The sequence below is a fragment of the Haliotis rufescens genome, unplaced genomic scaffold, assembly GCF_023055435.1.
Source record: "Haliotis rufescens isolate VD_foot unplaced genomic scaffold, xgHalRufe1.0.p SCAF_81, whole genome shotgun sequence".
Lineage (NCBI taxonomy): Eukaryota > Metazoa > Mollusca > Gastropoda > Lepetellida > Haliotidae > Haliotis > Haliotis rufescens.
In genome coordinates, this window is record NW_025964374.1 from 1,000,446 (window position 1) to 1,026,488 (window position 26,043).

The following is a 26,043-nucleotide window of genomic DNA, read 5'->3' on the forward strand; positions in this document are numbered from 1 at the left end:
GATGTTACCAGGCTCCTCTCAAACAGTGACCTCACAACAGCCAGTTCCTTCAAGGATGTTGCCAGGCTCCTCTCAAACAGTGACCTCACAACAGCCAGTTCCTTCCAGGGTATTGCCAGGCTCCTTTCAAACAGTGACCTCCCAACAGCCAGTTCCTTCCAGGGTATTGCAAGGCTCCTCTCAAACAGTGACCTCACAACAGCCAGTTCCTTCCAGGGTATTGCCAGGCTCCTCTCAAACAGTGACCTCACAACGGCCAGTTTCTTCGAGGATGTTGCCAGTCTCCTCTCAAACAGTGACCTCACAACAGCCAGTTCCTTCCAGGGTGTTACCAGTCTCCTCTCAAACACTGACCTCACCACAGACAGTGCCACCTAGGAAGATGCCAGGCCCTTCACAAACAGTGACCTCAGTTCCCCTTGTGGTCCAAGTCCCTAATGTGTCCTATGTCTTAGCTCAGCCTCAACTGACAATAAAAAATCCCATGGGTACGCACAACCACAGGACGAATCCAAAAATCCAAAAATCAACTTCAGATGGTAAGCCTCAACAGGGTGCAACCCCATCGATGTTATCCAGTCCCAGGCAGGGCCAACAAACCAGCTTGTGCCAGCCAAGTCCAGTTCAACCTTTTCCAGTGTTCCCCAACAACTTCAGACCTGAAAGCTGCCAGTCCATACTTGATGACATAGTTGACCTTGTACCTGATTCCTTGATGCACAAATTGGAAGCAGCAGAGCAAGATTCTTTGTCCCGAAGTCATGTTTTGGAAAAGAAAGAGAAACGGTTCATACAAGACTTTCATCCCTTACCAGGGAAAGGACCAATATGTGTTCTAGAAAAGAGTCCGCCTAACTGTCGTCGTTCCATACATACAGCACACGGAAAAGAAGAGGAGCCGAAAGTGGTACCAGATTCAAATATGCAAAAGAGTGTGATTAACAAAACAAAGGAAGATGCTTCCAACCTAATTTATTTGGATTATGATGGTGACGATAGTGATAATGATGAGGTCATTGACCTTGACCTGTTTGACGATGACATCTACTCTTCATCCATGGATATCTGTGATGAAGGACATCAATCAAAACATGAAAATAAAGGGAACGGGAAAGCGAGGAGAAATCAGATGTCATCAGTTAATATGATGATGAAGTTCCACCAAAGCAAGACAGGCAAGACCGTTGATTTGCTTTCAGTGGGCCCTAAGGAAATTGAGAGTATGCTCCTGGAATACTTCAAGGGGGCTCTTTCGCGGAATAGGGGAGTACAGCTCAGTCCAACAACTATGAAGGCAACCCTGTATTCTGTGAGACGGTTTTTAAGAGACAAAGGATATTCATTTTTGCTCACCAAAGACCTTGAGTTTCGGTCAGTGAAACAGTACATCTCCAGTCTGTCCAAGTCAGTCTCTAAGACAAAAACTCTCCCTTTAAATGACCATGACATTGAAATCTTGTTTCAAACAAATCAGCTCGGGGATCATGACCTCTTGACTCTCACTTACAGCATGTGGTTTGTCAATTCTAGATACCTTGCTTTGCAAAGACCAGCTGAGCATTTCAAGCTCAAGTGGGGTGATGTCGTCTTGAAGATGGACCATCAAGGCTGTGAATACCTGGCCCGATCTGTGGGGGCAGACAAAGTCTACAAAGTATATGCCAAGCCGGAGACACCAGATCGATGTTTTGTCACTTTGTACAAGCAGTTCAGGAAGCGAAGACCTAAACTAACTTTGGATGAGAGCCAGCCATTCTATCTGAAACAGGGCCACCAGGGAATGGCTCAACAAAATATGTTCAAAACAGAGGCATTGTCTGTTGACTTCTTTAAAAGAATCTGGAGAATAATGCTGGTGTCTTCGGGCTTGCCCGCCATGAAGAAGATTTGTCTAATTTGAAGAAGTCTAATAACGACTGAGTTACGGGTGAAACGATACAGCAAGGTCACGATACGATAAGTATCACTATACATAGGTCACGATATGATACGTATCGCGATAAGCATATTTACGTCAAATCGCATGGAAACTTCTTGACAATAAATATTTCAGAGCAAGTTCAAAAGGAAAAGCTAGCTGTAAACACATGTTCGTAGTGGCTATTTTTAGTAGTGAACTTAAAGAACTAATTAACACATTTTGCGATATATGACACTTCACACGAGTATTTCAGCAAGTGTATCGATACAGAAAAAAACAATGTGTATCATATTGTCCCATGAATCATTGTGCACCGATGTATCGTTTCACCCCAAGACTCTGGACTTTTGTTACAGGATATGTGATTCTGATGCTATAGAAGAGCATGTTTTGCTCAGTGACTGTCTGCTCTACAGAAATTCTGTCAAACAATTAACAACAAACATCCATCAGGTCTTAACCTGCTTTTTAGTTGAAGTTAATATATGGGATGTGACAGATCAGAAAAAAGAGCTGCTCTAATTAATAGCAAATGCTAGGCCATCTTTGTTCACTATATGCACATAGTATACCATATTCGACGTAATAAGCGCCCAGGGCGCTCTCAAAATTAGAAATAGGGGGCTCTTATTAGAATATAATATTGGTGAAAAAAACAACAGATTTGAAAGATCGTAAATTTCGTGGTTTATGCAGACAGCCTGAAATGATAAGAAAGAAAAGTCTGTGCGTATTATACACGACAGATATATTTTCCAGAATTTAATTGCCCATAATTAAGGGTGTATATAACACATGAGTGCGTGTTATACACGAATAAATAAGTGGACGGGGTGCTAATTGGGATTGTTCACTCGCCAATATATTAGCAAATATTGCTGTGGGCGCTTATTAGAGCGGGGCGCTTATAAGTTATTCCGTCGAATACGGTATATTTAATAGTTTTTAAACCATTTATATACATGTTTAATAATGTTCCTTTTTGTAACAAATCGTTGACAATCTTATCACAGGTGATTTCATGTTTGAAATACTGTCACTTTAAAATCATTGTAGGTTTGGGTATTCGGGTGGCTTTATATTTGAAACATGGTCATTTTGAAATGACTGATGTTTTATTTTGATATGCATTGTGATTTATATGTCATTCCAAACGATTGTAGGGTTAGTTTATATAATGAGGAGACCCATTGTTGTTTAGATGTTATTTGATGTGTTAATGATTATGTTAGTGAGTATCATTGTGGTAGCGTGTTTATTATGGGTTCAAAACAGACTTGTTGCCATGGTGACACCATTCGATGATGATGCATGTGTGATATGACTGTGATAGCAGAGGAGATCTGTGATATATGTGAACTTGGTTTTAAACCAGCAGCAAGTCCTGTATGTATCAGTGTATAATTCACAGACAGCAAGTCTTGTCTGCCTGTAGTGTATGAACGCCTCCATGGTCTAGTGCTAAAGCGTCCACCCAAAGAACGGAAGGTTGGAGGTTCGATCCCCGGCAGTGTCATACCATAACATGGTACTTGTTGTTACCCAGCCTGCCACTCAGCTTTAAGGGGCACAAACAAGGACTAGTTGGCTTGGAGTCTGTGTCTGAGTGGGGTATTCATGTTCAACTGCGGCATGGTATCTCAGTGGGCTAGCACTACAAAATCAGCATTAGTACATGCAGCCACATACACGTGCATGCACGTCGCTATGTAAGTGCTATATTGAATGCGACGTTTAACCAATTTTCACCTCACCTCGCGTGTAGTGTACAATTCACAGACAGCAAGTATGTCTGCCTGTAGTTCACAGACTGCAGCGAAGTAGTTTGTCCTATTTCCAGACAGTATCTCAATCTATACATTGACTTGTTGTGTTAATGTCTGTTAGATCAGAGTTATGTTCGCTCAGCTGGTAGGAAACCGGTAGCCCATATGTCTAGCCTTTCAAAATAATGATGATGCAAATAGAAGACCATTAAGTAAAAAAAATGATTGCGATTTTGTTGCGAATATCAATTATCCTAGATACATTTAGTCAATTTCCGAGAGATAAATATTCATAATATTCGTAAAAAAAAGTATTTAAATGTCCTGAAAGTGCTGAAGTCTCACGTTCTGTAATCGGCTTCAAAACCTATTAGGGGGTGTGGCCTAAAGCTACCAGCGCAGCGGTGACAACTGTTTTCATTGGCTGATGCATTTGCCATGTTGATCTGTCTTGTGAGTCTTAGCCGCTGTACATATATTGTTTCTGTTATTTTGTGATTAAGTATGCCCTACAGTATTAACATCTACTATGTTGACTTTATTTGCCCTTGAGCACCTGCTGCCTAGTATCTTCACTTACCATTATGTGAAGAAACACTGGCACTACGTACTCCGGATTGAATAATGGCGCTGTGAATGAAGGCTCTGTATCAGTTTGTCATACCGCCAGCCTAGGTTTTCATTGAAATTTTAACTTTCTGCTGACTCGGGTAGAATTTATCAGTCAATACCAAGATGAGTAGAGACTGCTAAAGGCTCTAGTTGCTGGATGTTTCGGTATTGATTCTAGCTATGTCTGATGCATGTCCAAATTCACGCCTACAAACCAAAACCACTTTTTGTTTTTAATATATCATGTCATGATATTTTTAGTTATTCATCCTTTGAGATACAAATAAACCATAATTACATACAAAACACTAGCTGCATTGTTTCTGATTCCCCGCCACAAAGTGGGGTGGGGGATATAGGAATGAAGTTCGTCCGTCCGTCTATCCAACTGCTTTTCAAAAGAGACAAATTTTATCAAAAACTATTTGAGTTAGAGAAATATTATTTTACACACTGATGTTACTGGTTATGACCTTAAATGAGTTCTAAAATTGGTGTCTTAAATTTATTTTTTACATTAGTTATGGCCCTTGCTCCATGCTTTTCAACTTACTGCAAAGTGTCTCCAATGGGGACAAGTTTTCTCAGAAACCTCTGAAGTTAGCTTTTATAAGAGATACTTATCAAGACTAAGTTTGAGAATTGGTGCCATAATTTATTTTTTTCCAGAGAAGGGGCCTTTTTGTGTGTAATAATAATTTTGGTTGAAATATTTTGTGCGAAAATCCCTGTCTAATATTTGTACCAGCTGTGTACACTGATATGACTTGAGTCTTCTTAAATTGAAAGCCAACACAAATTAAGTTGTATGCTGGATGTCTAGAGGAATGTGGTTGACATCCTCAGGTCGAGATGATCAAGGGGAGACAACTTGTTCAAGTTATCTCCCTTGATTTGAAAGCACAAGCTACCATTAGCACTACCCCGTGGTGAGTATGTGCTTGCTTGTCAAGCCTGTGTTTGATTCCTGATATGGGAATATTGAAGGTAATTCTTGCTCTCCCCTGCTACATCTCCTCTCCCTTTGTTGGCTTTGCCTCTGATTCAAGAGGTCATCACGTAGCAATAGTCCAGCTACATGTATATGCCTGTATGAGGCCTGTATGTAATCAAATCTGGACCAGACCATTGATATTATGAAGAAATTTTCCATGCTGGCAGGGTAGGAGATACGCAATCAATCAAGTCACTGAGTTGGACCATCAAATCCATTTTATCGCCTCTTACGACCAGCAGAGGTTGGAGGTTAATGCCTAAGCCCAAAGTTTGTTGTTTAATGCTGCACTCTGCAATATTTAACCTATAAGACTACGGTCTGTAATTGAGTCAGGACCAGACAATCCAGTGATTGTTATCATGAGCATCTATCTGCATTTGGGATACGATGACATGCATCAACCAAGTCAGCGAGTCTGACCACCCGATCCCGTTAGTTGCCTCTTACGACAAGCATAGTTGCCTTTTACGGCAAACATGGTTTGCTGAAGATCCCAGATCTTCACGGGGAGCTAAGCCAAAATTCCAGGTTTGATTCCAACATAGTGAAGCCAGTGTGTGAATTAGTCTCCAAAGTTCACTGACCAGGAGGGCTTGTTAACAAAACAACGTTGCAAGCCCACATCATATCTTACTTGCCTAAAACACTTCTGATATTAAACCTACAAAATAAAAACAAAATGACAGCAGCATTTGACATTAAATGACGACATAACTGACTTGATGATTCATAGAAATAAATATGTATTGACTGGAAGTAGACAGACGGGCCAACTTTACGGAAATGTTTTTTTACCAGCCCAGTTTAAAGTCCCTGGCATTTAGCTAGCAGGTAGGCAGGCAGGCAGGCAGCTATTTCTAACACTGTGTAGAGCCTATACCATACTAAGAGACTGTGGCTGTAATAATAGAAACAGTGTCGTGAAACCATTTCACTCACTCACTCTGACCCAAGCATGATTTAGCTTACGATTTGTTGCGGATGAGGTGAAATGGGGTTTAACGCCTCAGTCAAGATTATTGCACATATATTGTGAGTGAGTGAGTATGGCTTTATGCCGCTTTTAGCAATATTCCAGCAATATCACAGCGAGGGACACCAGGAGTGGGCTTCACACATAGTACCCATTTGGGGAATTGAACCCAGGTGTTTGGCGTGATGAGCGAACACTTTGATCACTCGGCTACCCCACCACCCACTTATATTGTGACATGCTGCTTGAACTAGTCCAGAGTATTGCCATTGTTTTTAGATACCATGCCACAGTTTAAACCACTCACACTCCGTATAGTGATTTCGAGCTGACCAGTCCTTGTTTTAACCACCGACCTGCCCTATAGCCAGAGGCTCCCTATCCACTAGACCAGGGAGGTGGTATATTTGTACCAGGGAGGTGGTATATTTGAGAGCCGTGACCTCGTACTGAATTTCAGTTATAGCAGGTTCGAATCTGATGCTTCAAAGCGTTTGTTGCTCTGTTCAGGTTCTAAACTGATTTCAAATAAAAGTACAGCTATGTTGTACAGGGTTAAGTGAGTGAGTGAGTTGGGATTAACTCTGAACAGTTTTTAGAGGACTGGGCCACCTGTGCCCACCAATGTTAAGACACCTGGATGCATACTTGGCTCCTTGGGTATTTTCCTAGGAACATGGAACTATGTTCTTTTCCGAGGCTCAAACCGCAGCAAACATTCACAAAGACATTAAAGGGTTTGTATTTTTTTATTTTTAGCCCTTCCACGTTGCTTCAGGTCTACATTTACATACAGTCATGTGATCAATATGGTTTCCATGGCAACGTGTCTGGTACTACTAAAACTTGAAAATATGGACGACAATTGGTGAGAAATCGCCATCTTTATCATATATTCAGTGATGTGCCCACAATCTTCACTGAGGTAGAACAACAAATAAATAACAGAGTTCAACTTACGCATCTAGAGAAGCAGATCCTCCACCAACAAGTTCAAATCTAGTTCAACACTTGATCCTCTTGGACACTGACCACAAATAGAACACCAGACAACGCAACTCTGACAATGGAGGTGTGTGAAACAATACACACTTCATGCATCAGAGAGACTTAAATCAACATGTTAAGCACATTGTCCAGGTTTACTTTGCAGGTAGAATATGGCTAGCCTTTGTAATTACTAGTGTTAACCATTTGGGTAGTTTCAAAGTGACCAGGCAAATTATTCTGGAGCTAATTATTTTAGGGGCAAATATGACTCAATTTAACATTATTAATTGAGATATCAATTCATATGCTGATGATGGCATTCCCAAAACGGATAGTCAATTATCTTGAAGAAAAATGGATTCAAGGGAACCATTATTCGATTTTGATGTATTAAAAATTTCAAACCAAAAAATTATTGAAGAGCTATTTTTATCAGGTTGCAGGGCTTATCAAGATTTTGTTCATTCTCAAATTTGAACTTGTCAGTGGTGACGAGATGAAAATGCCAAGTTTGCGTACAATACTCTAAGTGGCTAGATGTCTGTCTATTGTACAGTGGATCGAAAGTTCAGTGGACATCGGCGAGGACAATATACTGACCAATATATTCTGAGAAAATCTACAAATGAGATGACAACAAAAAGCAGCAAATTAAGTCACTGCTGTGGAAAATATACATGTTATGGTATCAATATACATGACATTTTCTTTACAAATATAATACAGAAAAAACAACTTATTAAAATGAGACTTGATGGAGTTATCTCCCCTTCCTGTGTCATGTATATTCACGTTTAACATATCACCATTCTATGATAATGAAGACTTTGTCATTTTCACTTTGTAATTCATCCTTTTTTCATTTTTATGAGAATTTTACAGTACTTTCGAGATTTAAATGCATTAAAGGGAGATAACTCTTCAGCAAGCTCAAAAAGTTACACATATATATCTCTTGAATTAGTTTTCCTGTTACAGTGATAATGCTTGTACCTCCTACTGACATGGGGATTCTAGCAAGAGATAAACAATAATCACACAATATTACATTCAAATGTGAGCAGCTTTATTCTCAAACTTTCATATATGCTGGGATGATTTCCCTCATTCTCAGGCAAAGACTTTTGACAAATTGTTTCGGTTTTCTTTTCTCAAATTCACTTTCAATTTCTAAATGGGCTCCTGGGGGTCAGAATTTCCAATTTTAGGTCTAAAAGTAGGAACATATTTATTTTTTGAAGGACTGTTTCAATGATATGTAAAAATAGCCTGAGAACAAGAACTAGCCTCATTAAATTAATATAGTATACTCATTTATGAAAGATATTGTTACTTCAATTATCAACAGGCATTAAGAATATTTAATGATATCGTATTCGACGCAAAAAGCGCCCAGGGCGCTCTCAAAATTAGAAATAGAGGGCTCTTATTAGAATATAATTTTGGTGAGATTAAAAACGAGGTTGAAAGATTGTAAAATTTGTGGTTTATGCTGACAGCCTGAAATGATATAAAAGAAGAATCTGTGTGTATTATACATGATAGATATATTTTCGAGAATTTAATTGCCCATAATTAAGGGTGCGTATAACAAATGAGTGCGTATTACACACGAATAAATAAGTCCTCTGTTCATTGATCAATCGGAAAGGGTGCTAACTGGGATTGTTCACTAGCTAATATATTAGCAAATAACGCCGTGGGCGCTTATTACGTCGAATCAGTATTTGCATTATCATGTGTCAAGAAGTTTGTTGTCAAATATTTAGATAAATTATTGATTTTGTACAAAATATGTAACATTAATGTTAGCGATATTGAAACTGTACTACAATAACAATTTACAATCATTAAAAAATAAACAACAGAAAATTGGCAAACACAACAGCAGGTGACTACAAAACTTTACTTTGAGAAAAGTATCCATTGTGATATTATTTCTGTTGAATGAAATCCTATTTTAGCTGTGATGATGGTGACAGATAACATGGAGCCGGCGACAATACTTGATATGTACTTCTGCCCTGAATTCTTCACATGATCAAGAAAACTTGTTCATATTTGAATTTTGAAAATGTAATCAGAAATGGTGGCTTGAGATATTAAAATATCATTCTAAATATAAAAACTCTTTGCCATCCAAAGTAAAATATCCATCTATTTGAATTTTATTTTGAGATGAATATCCATAATTGTATAAATTTGAGATCATATTTCAACAAACATTTCATTTTACTATCAAGCACCACAGATTATTTTTATGATATTGAAAATATCAATTTGTGTTAGCGAATAAATTAAGTTTTGCTGGCAGTGGAAGAGGTGACATTAAATCTCATTGGAGCATATATCCCAACTGTCGTCTTTTGCGTAGAAAATACCTTAAAAAGGCTTGTTTCAGAAAAAAACTACATTGTTTATTAATTATCAAAATAAAGACATGATTGATATAAACTTCTTGTGAAATCTGATGTTTTAGATCTAAATACAAGATATTTGAAACACGATTGCAACAAAACATTGTTTATATTTTAAAAACACTGATTAAGAAACCATTATCAAAACACTGTTATTAAATTGTGTGATATATTGTTCAAAATGAATAGAACCTACTTTGAAAGACTTCTACAAGGAAATGCCATTTCTACATTGTCAACGGAGGGAGGCATGCCGTCACAATTATAGGATGGGGCTACATGTTGGTTGCCATAGTGACGGGGGTTATAAATAGCTAAATATGTAAATGACTCGAGGTTTATGAAAAAGAAAACAAATTTATCACAATCAGACCATTAAAGTTTAATATAAAACAATTCTAAGTAATTTTGGTATACGAAGCATCTCCAGATATCTGAATGCCGCCTCAAGGGAGTTGATTGTCCTCAAATGGTTGCCAACGATCACGTGACCAAGTCACGTGACTCTGTGTCATAAAATTGTTCGGACACACCATCACACATATCCATGATTTGAGGATGAACAAGTCACAAAACATCCTGACGAAGATTTACATCACGTTAAGAAAATAAACGTACACCGTTTTCGGATGCTTCTTGTCAGGTGTTGGTTAAGACAGAAGCACTTTGTACAAGGTAGACAACTCTTCCCGGCAGATATTGCTGTCCATTTTTATAACCACATCTTGGTTTTATCCCGTGAACTTTTTCCCTTCACAACCTTTCTTTGGTTAAAGCATGTATATCGTCCAATCAGAAACATCTAACAAGGTTTCTGACCAATCGCCTTCAAGCAGGCTGGTCAATGCTTTTCTCGAGTACATTAAACGTCAAAATGTGGCACTAGAGTTACTTTCAGCACTTCTTGCAGCGGCAGCGGCGGATGACAGGAAGCTCGTAGATATATGTCGAGCTGTCAGGGCAGAACAGTCGAACTTTCCGTGTCTTGATCTTTTTCGGTTTACAGCAAGAGTTGTCTCCACATCGGCCCTCACAGCGACGGTACTTTATCTTGGCGCGGGACTTGCACTTGGTCTTGGGGTCGATGTAGATGTCGCGGAAAACGATCTCAGTGCAGGAAGGAGCTGTAAACAGTAACAATTCTGTGATGAAGGAAACTGTTCTGTTATTAATGATTGATACTTATCAGTGATTGGCTGGTATTCAGGACCAGTACAATGATTGATTGTAAACTTGTAGAGGTTAAGTCAGTATTAAATGTTATTTCAAAGGTTTAATCATTGGTAAAATTAAAACATTGTTGTACACGCACAACCAAAAAGGAATTAATTTCTCTTACGGAATATTTTTTGGTAAAATCATGACATAAGCAGGACCAATGATGCCTTGTTAGGGAATGATCATTTATAGGGGTGGGGGGGTGGGGGTTCATGCAACAATGTACTGAAAATAATGACACTCCTCTTATGCTTGTCATTATTTTGGATGATCCTCCCCATGTTCTTTAAAATTTATTTCACAAGACCTTCCCCGACTGTGTGTATTATTTTTAACGACCCTCCCCTAGACACTGTCTGACCCACCCACCCCTATAATATATGACCGATCCCTTCATCCAGAGAATACCATTACCAGAGAAACCATTCAGGTTAGCAAATTTCCAGACAAACAAATTATGTAATGTTGTTCTGAATGTTTCCAAATAGATTGCCTGTTAGGCGAAGTTGCCGGACTAACATAATCTGGATTTACTGTTTTCATGTGTGATATCATGAACATACATTCTTACAGTTGAGTATTACCCTCTTGAAGCTATGCATTACTCAACTGACGTCACAAATAGAGCGACAAGGCTCTGTAGCTCACCTGAGTTATATGATCTGTTCTAAAATATTCCATACCTCGGGTCATTCATACAAAATATCAGTAGCCTTGTAGTTGTGAGGTGATGTCAGAGGTCATAGCTTGATACAAAATAGTGCTATTGCCATGACATTACAAAACTTGACTTGACTTTCAGTGATATATTATGTTATTCAGCATACCATTTAAGGATGTACATGGTTACACAAAGAAATGGCTTAGAAATGGGCAAAAATGACATTTTCAATATGGCTGCCACTGCAGCCATCTTTAAAATTGAATCAGAATTATGTGAGGACTTAACAGATACACCAAAGCTGGGTTCAATATGCAAAACTTCAGCTCCATACACCTAGTAGTTCCAAGGAGAAGTCTAAAGTGTAAAAGTGCAAAAGGATGGACGGATAACTGTACGGACAGACGATGGACAACGCCATGACAAGCTCACTTTGTCAGGTGAGCTACAAAAGCATGACAATACTCAAATCTAAGTCTTTACCATTCTACAACCAAAAGCTTACATGCTCCAAAATGAATTACATACTGTGACATACCTATACTACAGTGTTAAGCAGCACTCACTCACTCACTCAATCACTCACAAGAAGCAAAGGGCACTAGGGATTCCCAGTTCCATGAAACAGTTGGTTGAGGTAGATGCATTATGAATCATGTTTTAGTTAATGTTTAACACCACACTCGGCAATATTCCAGCTATATGACGGAAGAAAATCCAGTGATTGACATCGCGAGCATCAATCTACACAACTGGGATATGATGACATGCATCAACCAAGCCAGCGAGTCTGACCACCTGATCCCGTTAGTCGCCTCTTACGACAAGCATAGTCGCCTGTTGTGGCAAGAATGGTTGCTGAAGACCTAGTCTCTCCCCGGATCTTCACGGTCCGTTATGTATCATGAGTGAACAGATAACACACAACACAACAGAAGTCATCCAGAAAGGTGAAGGTCACAACATCAATGAACAAATCAGGCCGTGATAGATTTCTGCGTTCTCTTGGGCAGCAAGGGAAGATGAACTAAACCCTGCTTCTCTTCCGTCGTTATAAAGCTGGAGTAGGATGATTGCATGTTGTAGAGTAACACTTTTTCAACATTCTGCTCTTTTGAAGTCTTTGATAACATTAACTATAAATGGATAACAACTTCTCAAAAGTGAGTGAGTATGGTTTTACACCGATTTTAGCAATATTCCAGCAATATCACGGCAAGACACCAGAAATGGGCTTAACACATTGTACCCATTTGTGGAATCGAACCCAGGTCTTCGCCGTGACGAGCAAACACTTTGACCTCTAGGATACCCCACCGCCCCTCTCAAAAGCAGCCTTCAAATGTTGTTATAGTCAAAAAAGAAGTTGTAATCCATAGAAAAATTCATGTCTTCCGATCTTTCAATGGAAGGTGAGAATGAGTCACAGACAAACATGCAAGCATGTGCAAGTTTAATGACCAAGTGCAATAAAATAATGAGATCTTAATTCAGCAAATGTCTTTTTTAAGTTCATGCCATCAATCCAGTGTGAAGTGTGAAACCATACCGAGGTCGGAAGGTGTTTGATAATGACTTAACCTACATGCACATGCTCGTGTGGACATTATAAAAGATGCTGTCTCTGTGAACAACCGCTGTTACCTTTATCACAGAAAGTGCCCGAGTAGCCCCGCCTGCATTTACACCTGTAGCCTGATTTGTTCTTCCTGGGCTTGCACCTACCACGCTGACACATGTGGTTCTGGCAGGGGTCAAACTGGCACCCCGGGGTCACGCGGTGACGGTGGCGCGACGACAGTAGGTCCTGCTGCTTGCGGTTGATGAAGACTTGGCTCAGGCAGCCTGCAGGAGAGAAGAGTCGTTATCAACTTTATTTAAGCAAGAACCTCTTCCCAATATGGGTGCAAGTTGCACAAATAATAAATAATATGTGCATTAATAATGCGCCAAAGTCCATTCACCAAGTGGATGCTCAGCTAAACTATTGTTACCCCGGTCAATGGATCGACATGGTCTCAATTTTCAGTCTCTGCTTCCTGAGGAGTATACAACCCAAGCTGACTGTAAGGTGCTTGAAGGTGAACAGCCACATTACCATCTCATCCTACTGAGTACCCACTCACTGCAGGGTAAATAGAGGCACATTTCAAAGAAAAGTCTAAGGAGACACCACATGTGCTACATGTGCTTCAGTGTGGAAAATCTCAGGAACCAAGCTGCTGAACGCGGTCACCCACCCAACTAGTCTCCGAGACTGACGTTACTTAACCTCACCTGATTTGTGACCTGGGGGCTGTGCATCACTGGATAAAGATTCTCCACCAGTCACGGCCCACTCATCTTGGATGGATCCAAGATCCACCACAATAATCATTTATAAAAACTTTGTGTTTTGAACTGATATTTTGAACTTGTCAAGATATAAGTATTCTCAAAACTAAGAAGGTATCAATTTGTAACCTCAAGCTAAAGCGATTGGTTCCAAATAAAAAATAAGAAGGTATCGTTCAACAGTGAGACCAGATCCACCATAATAATCATTTCTAAATACTAGGTGTTGTGAACCGTTATTTTGAACTTGGCAAGAATATAAGTACCATATTCGACGTAATAAGCGCCCTGCTCTAATAAGCGCCAACGGCGACATTTGCTAAGATATGTACACAGGACATTTATTTGCGTATAATACGCACTCGTGTGTTATATGCACCCTTAATTATGGGCAATCAAATTCCGGAAAAATATATCTGTCGTACATAAACATTTCAGGCTGTCACCATAAACCACGAAATTTATCTTTCAACTCTGTTAATAATAATATTCTAATAAGAGCCCCCTATTTCTAATTTTGAGAGCGCCCTGGGCCCTTATAACGTGGAATACAGTATTCTCAAAAGCAAGAAGGTATCAATTTGTAACCTCGGGCTAAAGCAATTGGTTCCAAATTAAAAATAAGACAAGTTTAAGTTTCCAAACACAGAGGGTTTATCTCCTAAATGGAATGAACCAAAAACTGTGATCGATCGAAACTAATTTGTTACCTTTGAAACTAGTCCCATCTCTCACATGCCACTTCTTAAAGGCGCGAGTGTTGACATCAGCTGGCAACCCTCCTAAAAACAGATCATCCTTGACATTGAGGAAGTCTTTTGGCCCCTCGTTGATGACCGTTCGGGGCACTCCTGAATGATCAATCTGCATGGTGAAGTTCTTCTGCTTAATGTTCATCTCAAGGATATGCTGCTTGCCGTCAGCCACGCGCTCGTAACTAAACATTGTTGACACGGGATAGTTACCCACATCGTAACTGACACGTATGTGTCCACGGAACACCTCCACGCCAACGTGTTGCTCCCCTCCAGCGTACATGATGATGCCCTGATTGGAGTCGGTGATGAAGACAATGGTGATGTTGACTCCCTTCTGGAAATCTACTGGTGGGAGTTGAATATAGGAGTCCTTTTCGTTCAAAGACACACTGGATAATTTCTCACATTTCTTGCCATCAAAACCTGAAACACAACACACTGCACTGATATCTGCCAAATTTTCTAAATCTTTGTCCCATAATACAGCGCCATAAATGAAGGATTTTTTATTTCTGTTTTGAATAAAAAAAATAAAGATCTTCCTGATAATTGCACCAGATACAAAGCAGAGCAGTTCAGAGATTGAAATTGAGAGAAGAGACAGTAAAATGCTTCTTCAGCGTGGACAGTTTTGCAGTTCATTCTATGCTTGAACATGCCATAAAACATTGAGGGACCGTATTCCTAGAGGAGTTGTCTCCCCTCCATCTATGAACTTTTCAAATATTGGGTTCAGTACAACATGGGTTAGTAATGTGCATCTTTGTGCTGTTCATCTATGAATGATGAAAGATATTACAATGTGATTATTTGTCTAATAAACCATTTTTTCTTTTCTCTTTTTAATCTAAATGCAGTATCACATTTTTGGCTGATGTTTCATCATCATCTGTGAATGCAAATTCTCAAGTACACAAAGACTTAAATGGTATTATACACTGTGGATTGGGAAAGCTGGGGAGACTTGATGTAGGATCTAACTCAAGCACGACTATAAAGTAAATATACAAAACAATATTGAGATATGTAAAGGGGTTTGCTATTAACACATATTATACAAGGAAGGGTAAATATCTCTGGGAAGACAACGGGCTTGCCAAGGAACTATGTATTACATATAAGTCTGTTGCTAGGTAACACAGATAATTATGATAAAAGGGGAATTATTATTTAAGATGTCTATCTACAGAAGAAAATTGAAATTTTAGGGAAAAAGTAAAGAAAATTAATCTTTAGCATTATGAAGCGCTAGGCTAAAACAAAGTAAATATATTATTAAAGATGGGCACAACAAGCAGGTATGTAACAGAGGTTTGACTTGAAACTGTCCCGATGTTCATCAATTGAAGCTCCTGGGATTTTATGTCAGCTTCAGAAATATGGATTTTCAGAAGATGTTTTCTTTCGTAAAATTGTACTTCGTTGAAGTAATTAACATAAAAAAACTCAATATTCAATAATTTTGAAAAAAGCTTTTGACCAAAATTAATGGAGTCACGGCAGTGAAAATTTATTCCTTGATGTGATTAGGTATGTCAGTAAAGCACTAAAGCTTATGAATTCTGAGAGCTGCTCACGTGGAAAAGTATTAATAATTCTCACATATATGTCTCACTTCAAACCTGCTTGTTAGGATCACCCATCAGAACATGTACCATGTCTCAAAGAATATTTCTCTCTCTCTTTAATATTACACAAAAATGATGGTTTCCATGACAAGCAACAATTAAATGGAATTGCCATTCTTAATGGAAATAGTGTCTGATTTCAAAAGAGTCAGAGTTATCTCCCTTGAAATTTATCCCGTGATAATTACAGGGCTTATTTTTTAAAAATCAATACAAATATAACATTCGAATCAGCTAACTGATAATTTTCTTATTGATTTTATGTTGCTTTTTTTTTTAAATTTTTTATTTTTTTTTATTTCCTTATCATATCGAGACATGATACACACAGACATTAAACAAGCAACAAAAGCATTGCTAGTATACCTGGTGCGCATTTACACATATAATCAGCTTGTTGCATGCCAGGGGGCTGATAGCAGATGCCGTTGTTTTGACAAGCATGGAACCGGCAGGCGCCGGACGCTTGTTGTCGTAGTAACGGTAATGCGAGGACAGGTGCAATCTCGCAATGTTTGCCGGAGTAGCCACGATCACACATGCAAGAGTAAGTGTTTAAGCCGTCCAAACACGTGGCACTGTTCTGGCAGGCGTGGGACTTACAATCGTCGACATTCTCGGAGCAGTTCTTGCCTTGGTATCCTGGGGTACATTCACACCTAGTGCGAAAATAAAGTGTTATCTCTGGCCAAGTGGTACAAAACACATGAATTTTATGAAACAATTTAATCAAAGGTATTTTTTAAAACAGATCTGGGTCTACCTGAAAGGCAGAGCCACTTGCTCGTCACGCCGAAGACCCGGCGGGTTCGATTCCCAACATGGGTACAATGTGTACAATGTGTGAAGCCCATTTCTGGTGTCCTCCGCCGTGAATTGCTGGAATAATGCTAAAATCGGCGTTAAACCATACTCACTCACTCACTCACTCACCTGTTCATGTCATTGTGTGACACATCTACGTACCTGTAATCTGAGCCGGTGCTGACACAAGTGGCACTGTTCATGCAGTAGTTAAACCCGGCCTTGCAGAACGGGATCCTGGTCTCACACCGCTTGCCTGGAACACAGGACACATGAATACATGCAACACGGGATGAGTGAAGCTTTCTTATGCCACAGGGGACACAGGTGGCCCAGTCGTCTGAGGCGCTGCGATTCGCTGTGCAGAGTTGCATCCCTTTGGCACGCCAGAAACCTGTGATTGTTGGTTCGAATCCCGGTTCGCACCGATTTTCTAGGTTTGTCAGCACCATACCCGTGCTCGTGGGTTTCACCGAAGTGGTAAACGTCTGAGACCTGCATCACTTGGGGCTTTTCTCCCACATTAAGCTGACACGCCGCAATATAACTGGAAAACTGTTAAAAGCGGTGTTAAACCAACTCACTCACTCACTCTTATGCCACAGATAGAAATGTTCCAGCTATTACTGTGACCTGGAAACAGTTGTATGTGGGCCAACAAACAATCAGTGAAGACACAACGAGCCTGAATGTAGGCAATCCTCATTCATACAGATCTTTGGCAAGCAAGGTTGGTTGGTTGGTTTGTTGTTTTACGCTGCACTCAGCAATATTCCAGCTGTATGACGGCGGTCTGTAAATAATTGAGACTGGACCAGACAATTCAGTGATTGATATGAGCATCGATCCACACAATTTGGATCGATGACATGCTTTAACCATGTCAGTGAGCCTGACCACCCGATCCCGTTAGTCACCTCCTACGACAAGCCTAGTCGCCTTTTACAGCAAGCATGGGTTGCAGAAGACCTATTCTACCCCGGATCTTCACGGGTCTGGCAAGCAAGGGGTACTGGAGACCAGAGCCCTGTTGTAAGCCAGTGTTACAGAATAGGAGTTATGATCATCGTAGCTCTTTCATCGCTTTTTGGAACGGGGTCCTGGTCTGACAGGTCGTCATCATTGAATCTGTGAAATCTACCAGTTCTAATAAAGATTACATAGCAGGAGGAAGTTGTTTGTTTTGTTGGTTTGTTGTTTAACACCACACTCAGCAATAATCCAGCTATATGATGGTGGTCTGTTAATAATCAAACCTGGACCAGACAATCGAGAGATCTGAGCAATTGGGATACGATGACATGCATCAACCATGTCAGCGAACCTGACCACCCGGTCCCGTTAGTCGCCTCTTACAACAAGCATGGGTTGCTCTAGAACAATTCCAACCCGGATCTTCACAGGTAATAGATGGAGGAAGTATCTCAAAGTCTAGGAGGAATTGTTTCCTCTGTGTTATGTGATGAAGTTCTTGTACGTCTATCATAATATTAACTTATTAATTAATCCTCCCCTATAGGTATTATGTCACTTGGCTTGTCAGCACAATTTGTGTTCGCACAAAGTGGTCATCATCCTTGACCTGTGTCACTTGTTTTGTTTGTTTGTTGTTTATGTACATATTTGTTTGTTTATTGCTGCACTCAGCAAAATTCCAGCTACATGATGATGGTCTGTAAATAATCGAGTCTGGACCAGACAATCCAGTGATTGACATCATGAGCATTGATCTACCCAATCGAGATACGACAGACCATCCGATGACGTTAGTCAACTTTCCTTCAACACTAAGCCAGTGATTGACATCATGAGCATCGATCTACCCAATCGAGATACGACAGACCATCCGATGACGTTAGTCAACTTTCCTTCAACACTAAGCCATGAACTATGCCCTCCCTACACAACACCCCACCATGTGATCAAGGGTGGAGTTTTACCCATATATCCTGGTGCACAGTGGCAGGAGTACGACTGAATCTCATCCACGCAGGTGGCGTTGTTGGTGCAGGAGTGGGTGACGCAGTCATCGATGTTGGTCTCGCACCTCTCCCCCTCAAACCCATCCAGACAGTGACACCTACAAAATGAGTTGTTGAATAAAAACGCGGGGAATAGGGGAAAAACAAGTTTAGAGTTACTTCCCTTCTGTTATAGACACAGATCTGTCGCAATTCATCATAATTTGTTGTAGTTTTTAAGATATATTTTCAACAGGTTTTAATTATAGTAATTTACCTGTAAATACTTTATTTATATTGATAGCAAAAGTAAATGAGGTATTTTAACATTTTACTTATTTTTGGCAGAATAAAAGCTCACTGCTTTTAATTTATTTAATATTTATGAATAAAATCAATTTCTTATTTTCAAACACATTCATAAACCAAGTTTAAAAAAAGGCTGGCCTTAACCGCACATGTGTGACAAAGATGTTGACATGATGTTGTAAGGCTGTAGTGACAAAACACAATGGAAGCTATCAAAAGTTCCTACAAATCATCTAGTACGGCCCATGCAAAGAACAAACTACTTACTGAAATCTTCCAAACTCCATGACTGTGCACTTGCCGCCATTATTACAGGGGTTACCAAAACAGGCGTCAATCTGTTTCTCACACTGGTAACCATGGTAACCTGCTGAACATTCGCATGTGAAGTTCTTGAAATCTTTAAGATGACACTTCCCGCCATGGAGACATGGCTTCTTCAGACACACGTTACACTTCTCCGCCACCTGAGGGTCGGGGTCGCCTGAAAGCAGCACAGGATGTACCATGTGATAATAAGTCATAATGCATCACCCTTGAGGCCTTCGGGATAGAACTGGTGCAAAGAGTGAGTGAGTATGGTTTTATGCCGCTTTTAGCAATATTACAGCAATATCACAGCCAGGGACACCATGTGGGGAATGAAACCCAGGCATTCAGTGTGATGAGCGATTGATATAACAACTAGGCTACCCCACTGCCAGAAACCTATGATCGTGGGTTTGAATCCTGGTGCACCCAGAAAATGTTTCTAGGCTTGTCAGCACCATACCTGTGCTCGTGGGTTTCACCAAAGTGGTAAACATTGGAGACCTGCATCACATCGGGCTTTCTTCCCACATCAAGCTCACACGCTGTGATATAACTGGAATACTGTTCAAAGCGGTGCTGAACCCAACTCACACACTCACTGAAAATGAAATGACTATACCGACAAACCCCTGATCAATATGTCCCGCTTCTGTGGCAGGGTGTGGAGTCTTCTTACAGAAGACATCCTTACCTAATCCTCAAGCTGGCAGGGCTAACCTCTTTGGTCATGTGGACCAGGCATCTGACCTTGGAGCAGACGGCCTGTGATTCTACTCCCTACATTGGACACGGAATTTGTATCGTTGCTACCTTCGTATTACGTGCTGGGGCAAAATAGTTGAATATGTCTGAATATTTTAGCATGACCTTACCGAGACATTCAAAGAAATGTGAGGGTGTTGTGAGGAGGAGTTTGTCCTTCATCTTCTCGGGGCCAACACACTGCGCAATCCCTGGTTCGATGTAGTCCCGCTTGATCCAGTCAGACAGCCATTTGAGGTTGCAGTCACAGTACATGGGGTTTCCGCCCAGGGCGCTGCAGGGACAGACAGACAATACGGTAACTAGCGTCATGGTTCATACAGAATTCAAGTCACCAAAGTTTCAAGACAATGACCTATGGCAATCCAGGATAGAATTGGTCCCCAGCAACCTATGCTGGTCTTAACAGGCTACTTAATGGATTGTTTAGATTTTATTATTTAGAGGCCACCGCCAAACAGCTGGGGTATTGCTGAATGTGGCGTTAAACAACATGCACGCACGCAAACAAACAAACAAACAAACACACACTTGAAGACAATAATCACATTTTTCTCAGCTAAAAAGTACGACCCAATATATTATGTTATTTTTACTTAACTTCATTGTCAGAATGGTACCATCTGTACACGCAAATGCACAAGAAAATGTTCAGTCAAGGGGAGACAAGTCTTGATGACTAGTACTTACATGTGTGTGAGGGCAACAAGATCCTTGAAGGCGTTGTAGGGGATTACGGACAGATTGTTGCCATGGAGGGACCTGCAACACCATGAGAAATTATCTTTCATATTTACAAAATATGACATTAAAAAAGACTTTCCGTCAGTAAAACTTTGGTAAAGATTTTGAGATTGTTTGTGTTGACTATTTCAAAATAGGAAGGAGACAGGGAATCTCTTCACCTGAAACTGAAGACACTATAACCTGAAAACTATTAGAAGTGATTTGTTCACATCTACCAAATCTCAATTTAACAAGGAACATTTTGAAATCAGTGAGTTTATGAGGAACACAATCTTCCAGTACTTACAATATCCGGAGTTCCTTGAGGCCGGAGAAGCTGGTGTCCCCCATACACTGAATGTTGTTGTAACTCAGGATTCTGAAAAACGATAACACAGTTTATTAGTTTCCATTGTGCCCTCCTATCATAATGAGACTATTCACAGATGAAATTCATTTCATCCCTAGTTAAAGGACAAACAATCTATATGTTTCAGTGACAATGTAATATGAATCTGTAAATTATATTTTATTTCAATTTATTTATATATTTTAAACATATTTTTCCACAAGTTATGACGAACAAAAAAGTTAAATAAAAAGAAGAAGTAAAAATGATAAAATAAAGTAAAGTAAAGTAAAGTAAAGTAAAGTAAAGTAAAGTAAAGTAAAGTAAAGTAAAGTAAAGTAAAGTAAAGTAAAGTAAAGTAAAATAATATAAAATAAAACAAAACCAAAGGAAGAACAGGATCAGGTGGTCAGACTCGCTAACTTGGTTGATGCAAGTCATATCATATCCTTATGCGTGAATCTATGCTCAAGATATCAATCACCTGATTGTCTAAACAACAAACAAACAAATCTTCTCAAAACAGTAAAAGCTGGTTATTGGTATAAATTTCTTTTTGGCTTCACATCACTTTTGTAAGGATTATCTTCTAGTTGTTTCAGAATACTATTTAGTCACACAGCTGCTCTACAGAGGATAGACAGAGGATGGCGCCATGATGCTACCGGAACTCACAGTGTTGATAGTTTGGTCAGGTTAGCAAAGATCAGTTCCGGCAGGGTCTCAATATTGTTGTGACTTAAATCCCTGAAATCACAAGATATGAAAACGATTAGAATGTGTATCAGGTGAGTCGTTATATTAAGTTTATTATTTCTAAAAGAAAGTTTTTAGGATGACATGCACATGTAATCGACAGTAATCTTGATGCTGTTGTTGTTACACAATATTTCACTCATGTCAACCTGTCAACACTTAGTATGCTTACAGTTTTTGGAGCTTGGTCAGCAGGCCTATTTCCATGGGGATATTAGTGATCTCATTGACATCCAGGTATCTGAAATACAAAAGAATATTGAATCAACTAGCATTCTACCTACCACCTTGTGTGATGTCACGCTGGTCCAGAGTTCATAGGGGTAGTGGGGTAGCCTAGTGGTTAAAGCGTTGGCTCATCACACTACAGGCCTGGGTTTGATTCCCTACATGGGAACAATGTGTGAAGCGCCGTGACATTACTGTAATATTGATAAAAGCGGCGTAAATCTGTACTTACTCCCTCATCCAAAGGGGTCATCAAATAGTATCCCACATTTCAGCTTCTCATCCACTGGCTTCTAAGGTGCATAATTTGCTGTGCAGAGTTGCATCTTTTAAGGCATGTCAGAAACCTTTGAATCCTGGTTTGCCCTGATTATGTTTCTAGGTTTGTCAGCACCATACACATGGGTTTCACCAAAGTGGTAAATCAAGAGTTACTTTTTGGTGTGTGGACTTTTTTCACACTTTTTTTAATTTTGTTCAGGAGCGGCCGGGTAGCCTAGTGGTTAAAGAGGTCGCTCGTCAAGCCGAAGACCTGGGTTCGATTCCCCACATGGGTACAATGTGTGAAGCCCATTTCTGGTGTTCCCCGCCGTGAGAAACCTCACTCACTCACTCTCTCATTTCTGTTCAAGTAGGCATACATGTCAGTCATTTTCAGGGTGCTTCATCGACTATTTTCAGGGTGCTTATCCAAAGTTGATAAAATCATGCAGCTGTCTTGAACCCATTTGTCGTCAGCAAAAGCATTACACATTGTATTTAGCAGTGGCAGTGAGTAGGACCATCCAATTCCATCTTGGTCCAATCTGAACTCATACTCGTGCTCGTGGGGTTCCCCAAAGTGAAATGTCTGAAGCCTGCATCACTATGGGCTATCCCGGCCCTCCCGATTATGTTTCTAGGTTTGTCAGCACCATACCCGTGCTCGTAGGTTTCACTGAAATGGTAAACGTCTGAGACCTGCGTCACTTCGGGCTTTCCTCCCACATCAAGCTGACATGCCGTGATATAACTGGAAGACTGTTCAAAGTGGCGTTAAAATCCAACTCACTCCAACTAGTACTATACTTACAGCTCCGTGGTGTCGAGGGGGATGTACTTGGGGATGTCGGTCATGTCCAAGTGGCTGCAGCGCACCTTCGTGCCATCACAGGAGCATTTGGGGGGACAGTAGGCGCGGGGGTCACAACTGTTCTCTTCAACTAGTGGAAAAACAATTAAATTTTTATTAAAACCTATAATTTTCTTTTCAAGAAGGAATGATACATGTTATTTATTGGAAATTAAACGAAGAGAACAAGTTGCATTAATTGGTGAAACTAACAAGTTGTAGGGAAACATTCTCCACTCACCGATACTGCTGTCCTGACAACATGGTGTTACTCCAGTGTTGCAGCCAATGTCGTTCACCTCTGCAACAACAGATGTCAAAAATCAAGTTCCAAATCAAATTTAGTTTTCACATTTGAGATTCAAATTACCACAAATCTTCTTTTCTCCAAATATTGCCAGGAATGACCTTATAGCCTTGTAGATTAGTAGCCCAGCTTTGACCTACCTTCACAGACAAAGTCCTTCTGCTTCAGGTCCTGTATGGGGGTGTTTTTGAGGGGATGGGGGGCAGTGCAGGTGGGCGTGCCGGTGATCACGTTGCGTCTCTTCAGCCAATCAGACAGCCAGCCAAGGTGACAGTTGCAATGGAATGGGTTTGCCATCAAGTTTCTGAAATCAGTACGCCATAAAATATCTCTCTTTTCACCACTTTCTCAGTGTAATGTTGGACACTGAGGCTGATTTGTAAATAGTCAGTTGACCACCAGCAGAAAAGAGGCTTAGTTTAGATTTTCGTTCCCCCATTTTCCTGTATACCTTAAACCTTTTCTATTGCATAAAGGAGGTATCTGTACACAATTTCATTGGGTAGTAAGCTTGCAAGTGTGTGTGTAAACTTTCAGGGGGTCAAAATTGCATAAATTGAAGGAAAATGCATAATTTGATAAAATCGGCTGTAACATTTTTATTAAGTCATTAAACTATCCATATTATGTCTTCGAGATATCATGAGAATGTTTATTCCAGAAGTGGAATTGGGGGAAATTAAATCGACATCCAATGATAAACATTTGTCATTCATACTCCTATATCCAGCATTGAATTCATTTGGAGCATCATCTTCCATAAAGTTGTTGTTTATTGATAACTAGGCATGTTTCATTGCTTAACTACTGGAACATGGCATGTTTTGTAGTCACACTATTGCTGCTGCTTTCTGAACATACTGATAATTTGTGATGCTACAACAAGTGACCCAAATTATTGTGAAGATAACCAACCAGCCAGACGGACATAGAATAAGGGAGACAACTGTGGATGGTTATTTGGTCATCAATACTGTGGTAGAATACATTATGCAGTACCAGCTTTAACTTAAGTATCAGTCAACAGTATTCACATTCGCACCAAAGGATCATGAACATCGATCAACGCAATTGGGATACGATGACATTCATCAACCAAGTCAGCGAGCCTGACCACCTGATCCCGTTAGCCACCTCTTATAACAAGCATAGTCACCTCTTATGGCAAGCATGGGTTGCTGAAGACCTATTCTACCCCAGATCTTCACGGGTATGATGACAATAGTCATGTTGTGTTATGTACTGTAGGCAATTACATAATATTTACAAAATTATCAATTATCTTCCATATCAAAGGGATGGATAAGAGTTATTTGGGGGATTTTAGGGCTTTTCACCACTTTCTCAGTGTAATGTTGGACACTGAGGCTGATTTGTAAATAGTCAGTTGACCACCAGCAGAAAAGAGGCTTAGTTTAGATTTTCGTTCCCCCATTTTCCTGTATACCTTAAACCTTTTCTATTGCATAAAGGAGGTATCTGTACACAATTTCATTGGGTAGTAAGCTTGCAAGTGTGTGCGTGAACTTTCAGGGGGTCAAAATTGCATAAATTGAAGGAAAATGCATAATTTGATAAAATCGGCTGTAACATTTTTATTAAGTCATTAAACTATCCAAATTATGTCTTCGAGATATCATGAGAATGTTGATTCAAGAAGTAGAATTGGGGGAAATTAAATCAACAGAATTAAGCGATTTCTCTGACTTAAAACTGTGTTATAGTTAACACAATGTCTCTATGATATTGGGGTTTCACCGAAGTGGTAAACGTCTGAGACCTGCATCACTTCGGGCTTTCCTCCCACATTAAGCTGACACGCCGTGATATAACTGGAAAACTGTTAAAAGCGGTGTTAAACCAAACTCACTCACTCACTCACTCTATGATATTGCTTAATAACCTATGGCTGTGTCAGTTATAGTTGGCCAGAATCAATGGCAAGTGAATTCCTGGCTCAGAATCAACTGCTAGAACAAAAGTGTGACATCATCCTGACGGTTTAACTAAGGGGCAGGACTGGGACAGAGTTCATGTCTCCAAATTTCCCAGGTTAAGCTAAAAGGTCTCAATATCATTAATACTTTTGTGTTGAAGAAAACAGAAGGTGTAAATAAAAGTACACCTTGTTCCCAGTAATGAA

The 26,043-nt window shown here is 39.9% G+C and overlaps 1 protein-coding gene across 4 annotated transcripts in view; it reads right to left on the reverse strand.

Annotated features, from left to right (window-relative positions):
* Positions 1-7,002: 7,002 nt before the first annotated feature.
* Positions 7,003-26,043, reverse strand: part of LOC124142042 (slit homolog 2 protein-like) — a 177,078-nt gene continuing 158,037 nt past the window's right edge. For 3 of the 4 annotated variants that reach the window (XM_046510289.2, XM_046510290.2, XM_046510288.2), the window contains 15 exons: positions 24,041-24,204; positions 23,835-23,894; positions 23,555-23,684; positions 22,427-22,495; positions 22,174-22,245; positions 21,457-21,528; positions 21,114-21,185; positions 20,534-20,697; positions 19,617-19,833; positions 19,020-19,159; positions 17,242-17,335; positions 16,642-16,934; positions 14,600-15,070; positions 13,200-13,400; positions 7,003-10,800 (listed from right to left, as the gene is read on the reverse strand). In XM_046510289.2, coding sequence (XP_046366245.1) covers positions 10,571-10,800; positions 13,200-13,400; positions 14,600-15,070; positions 16,642-16,934; positions 17,242-17,335; positions 19,020-19,159; positions 19,617-19,833; positions 20,534-20,697; positions 21,114-21,185; positions 21,457-21,528; positions 22,174-22,245; positions 22,427-22,495; positions 23,555-23,684; positions 23,835-23,894; positions 24,041-24,204 — 2,449 coding nt within the window. In that variant the 3' untranslated portion in view covers positions 7,003-10,570. The remainder of the gene's footprint in view (positions 10,801-13,199; positions 13,401-14,599; positions 15,071-16,641; positions 16,935-17,241; positions 17,336-19,019; positions 19,160-19,616; positions 19,834-20,533; positions 20,698-21,113; positions 21,186-21,456; positions 21,529-22,173; positions 22,246-22,426; positions 22,496-23,554; positions 23,685-23,834; positions 23,895-24,040; positions 24,205-26,043) is intronic. The other variant, XM_046510291.2, reaches the window with a different exon arrangement.